Consider the following 10,732-nt stretch of genomic DNA (forward strand, 5'->3'; position numbering starts at 1 on the left):
TGGGATTGTAAATTATAGTTATTTCTTGAATTGGTGGCCGAGAAAATTAACAGAACCAAATTAAAGAGAGGGAAAAAAAGAATTTCAGCTTGCTTATGCATTGCATTTTCCTGGCATTTGGAAATCAACCAGAAAGTGAAAAGCAAGCTGCAAGTGATATACTCGTTGAATTTAAAGATGCTGCTTGCTATTGACAGTACATACACATATATTGATAATAAACAGATCGTGAACATAATCTTGTGCTGAATAAGTTACTATATATTGGCTTTATACTAGCCCGTCTGAAAAATATGTTTAGCATGAACACTACAAATTCCCACTTTTGTATTTGCATACTCCACGGCGCAGAGCAAAAAGGATTCATATGAGTTGTATCCTTTGTTTGAAAGTATTGTTTCCGGAGATCAACTTGTATGTCCATGAGCTGCAAGATATGAAAGCTGAATGCTGTAGGCTTCTTTCAGCTCTGCCAATATCTCTGCAATAGTTGGCCTCAGCGACGCGTCTCTTTCGACAGATCTCACTGCAATTAAGGCTGCCTTTTTCATACTCTCCACGTCGAAGCTTCCTTTTAAGCTATCGTCTACAATCTCAAATTCACCTGCCTGAAAGTAGGGCTTGGCCTGCAGTTGAAGCAGAACACGATGGCATAAACTCATGGCGTGTGGTGTACAAACATACCTCCATAAACTAGCAGATGGAAATGGAAGAAGTTCAATTACCCATAACACCAAATTGAAGGAATCTGGAGTTCCAGAGTGACTCAATGGCTCTCGCCCGCAAATGAGCTCCAAAAGAACAACACCAAAGCTGTAGACATCACTTTTCTCTGTAAGCTGTTGAGTGGAGTAGTACCTGTCAAAAATAAATGGACAAAAAAACAAGTCAAACATATTTACCATACATGCCATCCTTAATCTAAAAGCTAAATTGCTAAAATCTTACTCAGGATCGAGATAGCCGGCCGTGCCTTTCACAACAGTGGTTACATGAGTTGCATCAGCCTGAATTACTTGTTTCGAGAGTCCAAAGTCACAAACCTTGGCATTCATATCCTTGTCCAACAGGATATTACTGCATTTGACGTCACGGTGTATGATTCGTGGTTCACTTCCATTGTGCAGATAATCCAGCCCTTCAAAAAGATTGAGATTTCAATAATGAAATGTAGATCTCTTAGGCAATAATGGTTTGGATAAGAAAAGAACGATCTTCTAAGTGCTGTAAAGCCTCATTCAGCCACCAGGTCTAAAAGTTGTAACCAAGGAAACTTGGATTTCAAGTTTCTTTCCTATATAAGGATTAATAATGTATTTTTAACAGATACCTACAGTTGAAAATGCACAGAAATGGATAAATGGACATACCTTTCGCAGCATCAACAGCGATTTTAAGTCTGCGAACCCAGCTTAGTGAAAATTTTTTACTATTTGAACCTGAATGAAACATCAGTAATAAAATCGTTTCCCCCTTTTTTTTTGTCATAGCATAGCATACCATAAAAATTCTTCATATAATTAATGCATGCATAGCATACCATAAAGGTGATCAGCCAATGATCCGCCAGGTAGATACTCGTAGACTAGTATTTGCTGCTTTGCCTCATAACAAAACCCTTCCAAACATACCAGATTTTGGTGGCGAATTTGTGACAAGAGATGCACCTACAGGCAATGGAAGAACAAGAAGCAAATCCCACACTCTTAACTCAAGTTTAACAGGCAAGGAAGAATTAGTCCTTTTAGCTTTGAAGTACAAATGCAGGTAACTCATGCACACACACATGCACACCGAGGAAAAACAATAATGGAAGAGGATTTCACAATGAACCTCATTTATAAAAGAATCAGCACCCAGTTGAGTTCGGTCAAATCGCACTTTCACAGCTACTTGTTTGCCGTCTGAAAGCTTTCCAAGGTAAACAGATCCAAAACTTCCGCGGCCTATAACCTCCTTCAAGTTGTTGGTAGCTGCTTTAATTTCTTTGTGAGAAAATACTCTTGCTGCATTCCAGTTTCGCATATCTGTTGCTGCCGCTTAAGAAAGATATAATCTTCATTAAAGAACGAAGCACTAAATTAAGCACCATGACTTTAGCAATATGATATTTCACATACTTGTTGTGTATGAGACTTGATCAGTTGCTCTTCTCCTCACATACAGGAATACAGCTAGAGATACCAGGAGCAAAACAAATAAGGCTCCTCCAGTTGCACCAAGTATAATTGCTATATGATCAGACTTAGAGTGCTTCTTGTTGGTGACAACAGTAACTTGCGGTGTCTGAATTGAAGGATTGGATGAAGATGAAACGCCATTGCACGTCATTGTTGAAAAGGAAAGGCACAGATTCCCTGATGTTCTGCACACAGTTGATGTATCAGAATGCTACAATGTGAAAGATGGTCAATGAAGGGTTTCAACGTATCAGTTCCATACCTAACTTCCAAGCTGTCCCTATTCAGAGACTGAGGGATGGTACCCTCTAGTTTATTGTTTTCAACATTCCTAAGTATTCAGAAGAAGGATTCTTAGTGAATGAGATAAATGACTGTATTCAAATAAAAGCACCATATCTGTTCAGTTTCTGGTTGATGTAATATTATAGGCTCACTTACAATAGATGAAGGTTCTCCAAATCTCCCAAGCCGTCAGGCAATGTTCCTTGTAAACTATTGTTTTGCAAGTCCCTACATGTTGAAGAATTAAATTCCAATTTAGTGTCACCTATAGGGTCAATACATGCCGAACCCATTATATTTCTTTTTATGAAGCATGCTAAAAAATCAAAAAGGAAGAATCCCAAAATAAAGGGGAAGATTTAAAACTTACAGAACTTGGAGGCTATCCAAGTTCCCCAGACTGGAACCAAAGGATGTTAGCCGATTGAAACTCAGGTTCCTGCAATTTTCAGTAAGAAAATGGTTATCTAGCTATTTAATTACACAAAAATAGGCCATAAGTTCTCTGCGCCATTACAGTTTCTCAAGATGCTGCAGGCTATCCAAATTCTGTATCTCTCCAGTTAGTGATGTGTTGTGCAAATCCCTGTAGCATAAATCACCACGCATAAGTAACGAGTAGATGGAAAATAAAATGAAAATCACAGGTGTCTAATGAGGTTAAAAGAGGTTACAGCGTTTTAAGATCCAATAAGTCACCGAATGTTGGACTAATCGACCTTAAATTGATGCCTGAAAGCTCCCTGCACAGGGATTTATAAGGTGCATATCATTAGATCTTTGGGAAAAACCCTGAGATAAGATTAACCAGCAAAAGAAACTATTATGTACATACAATGATGTAACAAGATTTCCTTCACATCCAACATGATCCCATGATTTGGGAGAGCATGGATCATCCTGCCATCCCAAATCTAAACCAGTAGACTGCTCAATAACCTGAAGTGCAGAAACTGCAACAGATCAAGATGAACGAGTGAATGAGGTCAGTTCAGTCCAGTTGGATAAAATAATCAAGTCTGCACTACCTAAAGGAAATGGCATGATACCTGTTGTTGAGGACGTTTCTGGTGGAATATCAAGAATTTCATATACCTCAAGTGCATTGACCTGAGGGTAGAACTTGATACTCTTAATTGTGATGTTCAAACTCTTTATTCCCTTCCATGTAAAATATAGGGCACCTGCTTCTGAGCTTCTCACTGTATAATTTGATTCTGCAATATCTCCATTTATTAGTACTTCAAAGGTAGGTGAGACAGGAAGAATCCCGGCAAAATAGAGGACAATGTAGTAATCCGCAAGAGTATCTACAGGAAAGTTGTAAGTCATCACATCTCTTCGTGCCAGAACTCTCGCAGTTTGAAGAACAGCAGCTGGAGGACTCTCTTGAATACTTGAGGAACTGAAGCCGACTAAGAGATTGAACCCTGTTGACACATGAAATGGTGCGTAGTCCTCATCAGCATCCCATATCCGATCATATGGATCCGAAGGGTACCTGTTTAAACTCAAAGTGATCAGAATAACTTACACAATATTCTTTCAAGCATTATGTGCGGAAAGGGTGATTAAAACTCAAAAGTTATTACCTGATAGAGCCATTGGTGTAACCACTGTTGATGCGATATCTCTTCCTAAGCAACTTATTTGGGGAATCTCCCGTGCCATTACGGTAAGCTCCTTGCGGAAGTGGACGGATTTCAAGTGAAGATATAACAGGCGATCCACCATCTGGAACTCGGTGAAGACAAAACAAGATCGTGTCCTTAATAGTTGGCCACACAAACTCTTCAATCCGTGGATCATCGGAGGCAAGGATTATAGCACTGGTGACAGCTGTCCCAAGAGAGACAGAGAATGACGGAGGTTTATTTAGTCCATCGTAGTTCTTGTACAAAAATTTGGCTCTAACAAGAACCAATGAGGACACATTCTTGACAGGCAGCCTATAACATGTTCGGCCTTGAGAATCTGGGAAAAATCGAACCGCGGCACGAGTTGATGAGGTGCCATCGACGTAATCAATAGTAGTTGTGTTGCCTGTGTTAATGTATTCACGGTCCGAGGTCCATGAAATGTTGGATGAATCAACAAAGTTTGCAGTTCCACCACAAGATAGACTCAAGAAACCTGCGACATACACACATCAAACAAAGAAATGTCTGAAGTCCAAACCATCTCTTCTACTCATCAGCTGATAGCTTATTGCTTTTGATAATGTGAAATGGAAATTTGAAGCATGGAACCTGATTTTGTTTTAATGTGGATGTACACTAAATTGATGGTTCTCATTTGTTTTAGTTAGCTTTTAAATTGCATGCATTCGTAGCTTCATTATCTTTACGCAACAGACATTAAACACTAATAGAAGACAAAAAAGGGTAAACAAACTGCACATACCATCTTGATCACAGAAAGCAACTAGCCAAAAGCCACAAAACAGAATGAAGCCCACCCAGAAGCACTTCAGGGCCATAGAAACAGAACCCGCCTGAAAATATATCTCAACAAACTGATGAAGACCTATTTATTCAAAGAAACAGCTGCATTAAAAAGGCATTAAACGGAACACATCCGTCAAAAGGAAAATGCTAAAACGAGAGTAAGATGGGAAGTGGGATTTTTTTTTTTTTTTCTATGGGGATGACAAGTTGATGAGAAGTCGGTATGACAATAAGTAAAAAGAAAAGAGCGAATGTAACGGTAAAATTAGAAAAGAAAGGATTAATGATTAAGGCATGGCGAGAGTGGAATTGATGATTATGATTTCTAAGTAATGCGATGATTGTTTGCTGTCATTGTACATTATACTGCTGCAACAGTAGTGCAGTAGTGGCAGTGGTTGAAAAGCATCAAGAACAGAGAAGAACACAGCTGTTAAAAGTCCTATTTATCTATCATTAATGTGTTAATCACCATTGACGTGGGTGGGAAGAGAATTAAATTGCCATTAGATTAAATGAACGTGTTATTAATAACCAACAGGTGATGCGTTAAATGTTAAATGTCGTGTTACTTGAGAGCCGTGTATGCTGATGTCCTTAGTTTTTAATTATGGAAGATCAACGATACATAATTGGTTGGATTAGTAGAGGGTGCTTAATGGAGCCGGAATCAACGCAATGATGTATTTCCAGTTCTCTCTTTGGCATTGCTTTCAGTTTCAATTTCGTCGTTGTCATATTTCTTTTATGCAAAGTAAAGCAACGCAAAGCTACTTTGATGACTTTTTTTTCCAATAATTTTCCACACTCAGATGCACCGAATGACCTTCACTTTTCATGCATGAATTATGACAAATTCGCCTTTTTGTTCAACTAACGGTACACTCTGAAAAGAAAAACAAATAAAACTAACAGTGAGGAAAGAGAAATGTTGATCAGGTCACTTTTGTTTGTTGAATCTCCTCTAAATTAATAGAAGTTTCTTTTCAAAAAAAAAAAAAATGCTTGATGGCATCCTAGAAAGACAAAATTTTAAGGCATTAATTAATTAAAATTCGGGGAACAACATCAAATCAAGCTCATGGCCCAAATTGCTAGAGGCTAGAGCCTACAGACTACAGGTTGTATTGTTTGGTAATTTCCTTTTTTGACAATTTTTTTTCAGTTTATTTCTGTTTGTTTCTAATTGATTTTCACATTGCACTGCCACTCATTTGAGAAGCCTTAAGTGGAAACTGACAGGGATTAGTTAGACGTGATATATATATATATATATATAAAGTTTATACCATGTGACTCATTTATTTATTTAAAAATATTAGTATTCGTTTGCTTCATTCCATTCATACTTGTGTGTGCTTATGGGGCTACTAAGTGTGGCTCTGGGGTTAGGCAAGTATTTATAAATCATAATATCGATTAAAATGGTTGTGTTGTGGTCAGAAATTTTTGAACCATGCATAGTTTGGTGTTTTAGATTTTGAAACTGTATTTATTTATTCATTTCTCATTGGTTGTCTGCAGCAAAGACACACAGCATGGCAAATCTTGTAGTTGTATCTTGGAGACTCAGAGTCCCATGCATGTCAACGTCGTTATCATTGTATGATGATTTATGATTTCTCTATTAAGGATGAATCAGATTTTCAAGTGGAGATTGTTATCTTACGTAATTATGTAAAAAATAAGATTTTTTATTAATTTTTTGATAAAAATTTAACGATTGTAAAAATATAAGATAATAAAATTATTTTATTTGCACAACTGTTGGATTTTTATCCAACAGTTGTGGAAGAATCATGTATCTTGTATGATCATACGAGATAACTAAAGCCTTTCGAAGTTTTTAAATGTTGTGAATATGAAAAGCGCTCGCCAAGACAAAGACACTGAAACTGGAAATTTTTTTTTTTTTTTGGGTTTCGGTTACTCTCGTGTATTACGCGCCTTTAAAGGCTATGCTGAACCTCAGTTTTTCTTAATAGGATTTTCCTAACATTGAATAATACAACTGTAACTGACACACATACACTCACATATATACACACTATTTTTTTTTTAATAGTATATATACACACTATTACTATTACCAACTTTGATTCTAACCATTTGTGTTTGTGAAAGACTCCTTCGTATTAAGGATTACATGTATACACACACACACACACTATCTTATCTCGTAAGACACGCGCACAGATGAAGCCGGCCGCCACCTCCAACTCTCCAACTTCAAGCACCCATAATCCACCAATCGTTGTTCACTGCACTGCACCTCCAACACGGCGGCACCGCATGTCTGCACCTACACGCACTGCACGCGACACAAGACCGCACTATACCTCCAGCGTTGCTAGCCTTGTTAGACACTTGGGGATTTTCATATCTTATGTTGGTAATTGGAATTGTAATTATGAACTTATAATTTGTTAGAACTTAGAATTATGCTGCTTAATTTAAGTTTTTGACATATAACGAACGAATTTAGGCATTAGAATTTAAAGATACAAGTTTCGACAAGTTTTTTTAATTAATTTTCAGTATTTTGAATTTAATGATATCGATTTTTTTAAAAAAAAAAAATTACCATAGCCGGTTGGAGCCCAGATCAAAAACTTATGACCATGTGGTGTAAGGCTCGACCAAACTTATTATTAAAAGACACATAACAGAAAATTTTAAAAAGTTTAAAAGATATCAGATCAAGAGAAAATACTTATCCGTTTTAAAAAACTGTACATAACCCCAAGTCCAGACATTTGTTAAAACAATCCAAGTCAGTCCCAGATAAGCCTAAACTCAGCTGTTTTTTTGCCATCCCTAATTGCAAAGTTAAAAATATGAGATCACCTCTCCTTTAAAGCCCACTTGATATGACCGCATTCAAGATCTCGGTACAATTGGATCATTACTCGTTGACGTTGAAGGTAACTTTACAATAGTTGTTAGATTAGATGAAGATGAGAGCAGGAGAGGATCCTAATCCGTTAGATGTCTAACCCTCCTGGTCCTGAACCATTCTTGATTTTGCCCAGCAATCCAATGCCCTTCATTTACCATTCACGATTTACGCAAGTTCTTTTTTGAACTATACCAAATCCTCATTGGATGGACAAAAACAGAGCAAGTAAAATTATCTTCAAAGTAAATGTGGCCTCGGTATTAACTACTGCGATCTCATGACTGGATGGTTTTGAAGAAGAGCAGTGCTAGCTTAGCCAGGACAAAATTACCACAGATTGAATCAAATCATATTCAGTCACACATTCGGTGAACCTGACCCGAGAAAACCCCTCCTCCAAGAAAATAGAAGACTGGAGTGACCTACGCATGAACTCATCAACCAAATAATAACACCACCAGTATATCTAGAAATTTAACGAAATCATTCTACAACCATCAGTTTAAGTGGGGGAAAAAAAAAAGATAATCACTCAAGTTGTATCAAATTCTTAGCTTCTAAAAGTCTTGAACAAAGTCGAAAACACAAAGGAAATTCAAGACAATGCTCAACAAAATTGTTCTCAACAAGCTAACTGATCAATATTTGACAGGAGCAAGGATGTCCAATTGAGAGCCAAGTTTCTCTTCTGCAACCTTCTCAGCCTTAGCCCTAAGTTTGTTGAGCTGCTTCTTCCTCTCATAAGCCACCTGTGACCTCTCCTTTCTCTTCTTCTCAAGCTCCTGTCCAACATCGGGATAATTAGGGAAAATATTAACATGCATATTTCATTCATCAATTACACTACAGCATAAACCTCAATATGTAGATAAAAGAAACTAGAAACATAAGCCATCTACCACTACAACCATCCACCTAATAAAGAACTAAAAACCAACAAAAAAAACATGGGATCAGCACACTTCATTTTTCACAATAAACTTCATTCAAAAATTGATGTAAAAAAATGATAGCATTGAATAATACTAACACAAAATCACTTGTTCACCAAACCAACATAATCCAATCATGAACACTAGTACTCAAGATACGCAGCAAACAATCACAGTGTCATCCCATCCCATTTTAAAAATTAGGGGCCTAAGAATTTGAAATTTTCCTTTGTACAACTTTTTGTCCTTCCATGTTCAGACAACAACAAAATGACATTCCAAGAAAATGATGCACCATATAAAATAGCCATGATATTCCTAGTCAACTAGTAAAAAAAATGGAAAAAAATAAAACAAAAGGATTAATAGGAGCATGATATGACTTGCATCGATGAGCACCATACATATATGATGCACGAGTTGCATTTATTATAAAAACATGAACATAATTTCATAATTAATAGACAACCCATCAATAGGCTTACCACATGTCATATCAATATCTCAATGCCACTATGCCAGGAGTTCATCACAAACACTCATCCCATTGTGAATCAATGTGAACAAGGAAAAAGAAAACACAGTATAGTAATGAAACAAGAGCTAGAAAAACCTACCCTGATGGTGTCATAATAATTCCATCCAACCTCAGATGCCAGGCGACCTAACAAGCAGTACTTGTGACCCTTCTGAAGCCTCAAAACCCTGACCCAAAAGGTGAAAACCAGTCAATGCCATTAAGTAATCACCAAGTGAAAATAGAAAATATTGAATTAGTTCAGACAAGGAGAACTCACTTGAGAGCGTCGGGGATAACCATTCTCTTCACCTTGTCATAAGGTGCAGGGACCCCTTCATATGCCTTCAATCGAGCAAGTGCTGCAGCTCCACGCTTGGTCTTATGCGGTATCATCCTGCAACAGCAAAAATAAAATACATAAAATAATCAATCTACATCATAATTCATCATAAGAAGACGAAAGTTAAGAATTTGAATCCCATAATCAACAACACTTGCTGGACCTAATTTCGCAGACAACACATACTTCCACGTCATAATATGGTATACTAAAATTAAAGCAATAATTTATATTTTGCAATGCCAAAAGCAAAAAACGGCAACGTTTTGAATTTAAAGATGAATTAAACAACAAGAGAGAGGGGTCAAGGATAAGAGGCAGACCCGCGGACGGTGCGCCAGAAGATCTTGGCAGGGGCGCGGAAGTGGATGGGACCGTGAGAAGGCTTGGTGTTCATGCGCTTGCGAAGGAACCGCATGTACTTCATTTTCTGGCGGACGAGGCCGCCGGACATGCAAATCTCTTCGCAGCGGACCGCGACGACTTTCTGTCCGTTGAGGAGCTCCTTGGCCACGATCGACGCCAGCCGCCCCAGCATGTGGTGGCGTGCGTCCACCACCACTCGCTTCGCGCAGATTCCCGATCCCGACACCATTATTAGGGTTCCTCTCTCTCTATTTTGTTGGCTTTTTCTCTCCCTCTTCTGCTCTCTCTCCCTCTCTCGAACTGGAGGTTTCCGAGTGTTGTCAAATATATATGTGAGGCCAAATGTGGAGCTAGGGTTTCTAGGGTTGCATGAACGCTCTCTCTCTCTCTCTCTCTCTCTCTCAAGTGAGCTTGTTCCCGGTTTATTATTGGATTAGGCCAATAATTTTGATTGGTCAGTTGGGTCTCGGCCTTATCATTAGCCCAATTGGGCTTACGGCCCAATAATGGGGCTCGTCTAGTTTGGGTTACGGTACCGACCCTAATAAGACAATGAAGTAATTGTTCATTTGTTTGCAAAAAGTCAGCATACAATATTAAATTCAAAATTCTGAAAATTATACGACGCTTTTCTTGCCGAATTGAAATTCTGTTAATTTTATCCTTTACCTACTCCCATCGACCTCCTTCGGTCAAGATTTCCACACGAAAATAATAATAACATTTCTAATAAGAAAACGTTGAATTGCCTTCTTTGCTCCTT

General features: G+C 37.9%; 2 protein-coding genes across 4 annotated transcripts; both read right to left on the bottom strand.

Annotated features, from left to right (window-relative positions):
- Positions 1-170: 170 nt before the first annotated feature.
- LOC102615912 (probable LRR receptor-like serine/threonine-protein kinase At5g48740) lies at positions 171-5,369 on the bottom strand. Of its 3 annotated transcripts, none has more exons than XM_052438692.1 (16): positions 4,869-5,369; positions 4,058-4,598; positions 3,515-3,966; positions 3,301-3,418; positions 3,140-3,208; positions 2,983-3,051; positions 2,836-2,904; positions 2,622-2,693; positions 2,443-2,511; positions 2,121-2,365; positions 1,834-2,027; positions 1,541-1,667; positions 1,371-1,439; positions 949-1,138; positions 726-858; positions 171-626 (listed from the first exon to the last, which is right to left on the bottom strand). In XM_052438692.1, exons 1-16 carry the CDS (start codon positions 4,942-4,944, stop codon positions 408-410), a joined length of 2,712 nt encoding a protein of 903 aa, XP_052294652.1. In that variant the 5' UTR covers positions 4,945-5,369; the 3' UTR covers positions 171-407. The 3 variants fall into 3 exon arrangements, with proteins under 3 accessions (XP_052294652.1, XP_006479279.2, XP_006479278.2); XM_006479216.4 differs by having other exon boundaries at positions 1,834-2,033; positions 4,869-5,368; XM_006479215.4 differs by having other exon boundaries at positions 1,834-2,039; positions 4,869-5,368.
- Positions 5,370-8,254: 2,885 nt separating this feature from the next.
- LOC102616397 (60S ribosomal protein L13a-4) lies at positions 8,255-10,371 on the bottom strand. The gene is made up of 4 exons (XM_006479217.2): positions 9,927-10,371; positions 9,541-9,657; positions 9,361-9,448; positions 8,255-8,593 (listed from the first exon to the last, which is right to left on the bottom strand). The coding sequence occupies exons 1-4, from the start codon at positions 10,196-10,198 to the stop codon at positions 8,450-8,452; spliced, it is 621 nt and encodes a 206-aa protein (XP_006479280.1). The 5' UTR covers positions 10,199-10,371; the 3' UTR covers positions 8,255-8,449.
- Positions 10,372-10,732: the final 361 nt, after the last annotated feature.

Source organism: Citrus sinensis, chromosome 3 (genome assembly GCF_022201045.2).
Source record: "Citrus sinensis cultivar Valencia sweet orange chromosome 3, DVS_A1.0, whole genome shotgun sequence".
Classification (NCBI taxonomy): Eukaryota; Viridiplantae; Streptophyta; class Magnoliopsida; order Sapindales; family Rutaceae; genus Citrus; species Citrus sinensis.

What these genes read in the sequence shown, in the direction of transcription:
- LOC102615912 (XM_006479215.4), bottom strand. Translation starts at nt 4,944, where the DNA reads ATGGCCCTGAAGTGCTTCTGGGTGGGCTTCATTCTGTTTTGTGGCTTT. An exon ending in TCAAGTCTCATACACAACAA is followed by an intron (nt 2,040 to 2,120) that starts GTATGTGAAATA and finishes ATCTTTCTTAAG; the next exon opens with CGGCAGCAACAGATATGCGA. An exon ending in CTGATTCTTTTATAAATGAG is followed by an intron (nt 1,668 to 1,833) that starts GTTCATTGTGAA and finishes CATTGCCTGTAG; the next exon opens with GTGCATCTCTTGTCACAAAT.
- LOC102616397 (XM_006479217.2), bottom strand. Translation starts at nt 10,198, where the DNA reads ATGGTGTCGGGATCGGGAATCTGCGCGAAGCGAGTGGTGGTGGACGCA. An exon ending in TTCTGGCGCACCGTCCGCGG is followed by an intron (nt 9,658 to 9,926) that starts GTCTGCCTCTTA and finishes TTGCTGTTGCAG; the next exon opens with GATGATACCGCATAAGACCA. An exon ending in ATTATTATGACACCATCAGG is followed by an intron (nt 8,594 to 9,360) that starts GTAGGTTTTTCT and finishes GATGTTGGACAG; the next exon opens with GAGCTTGAGAAGAAGAGAAA.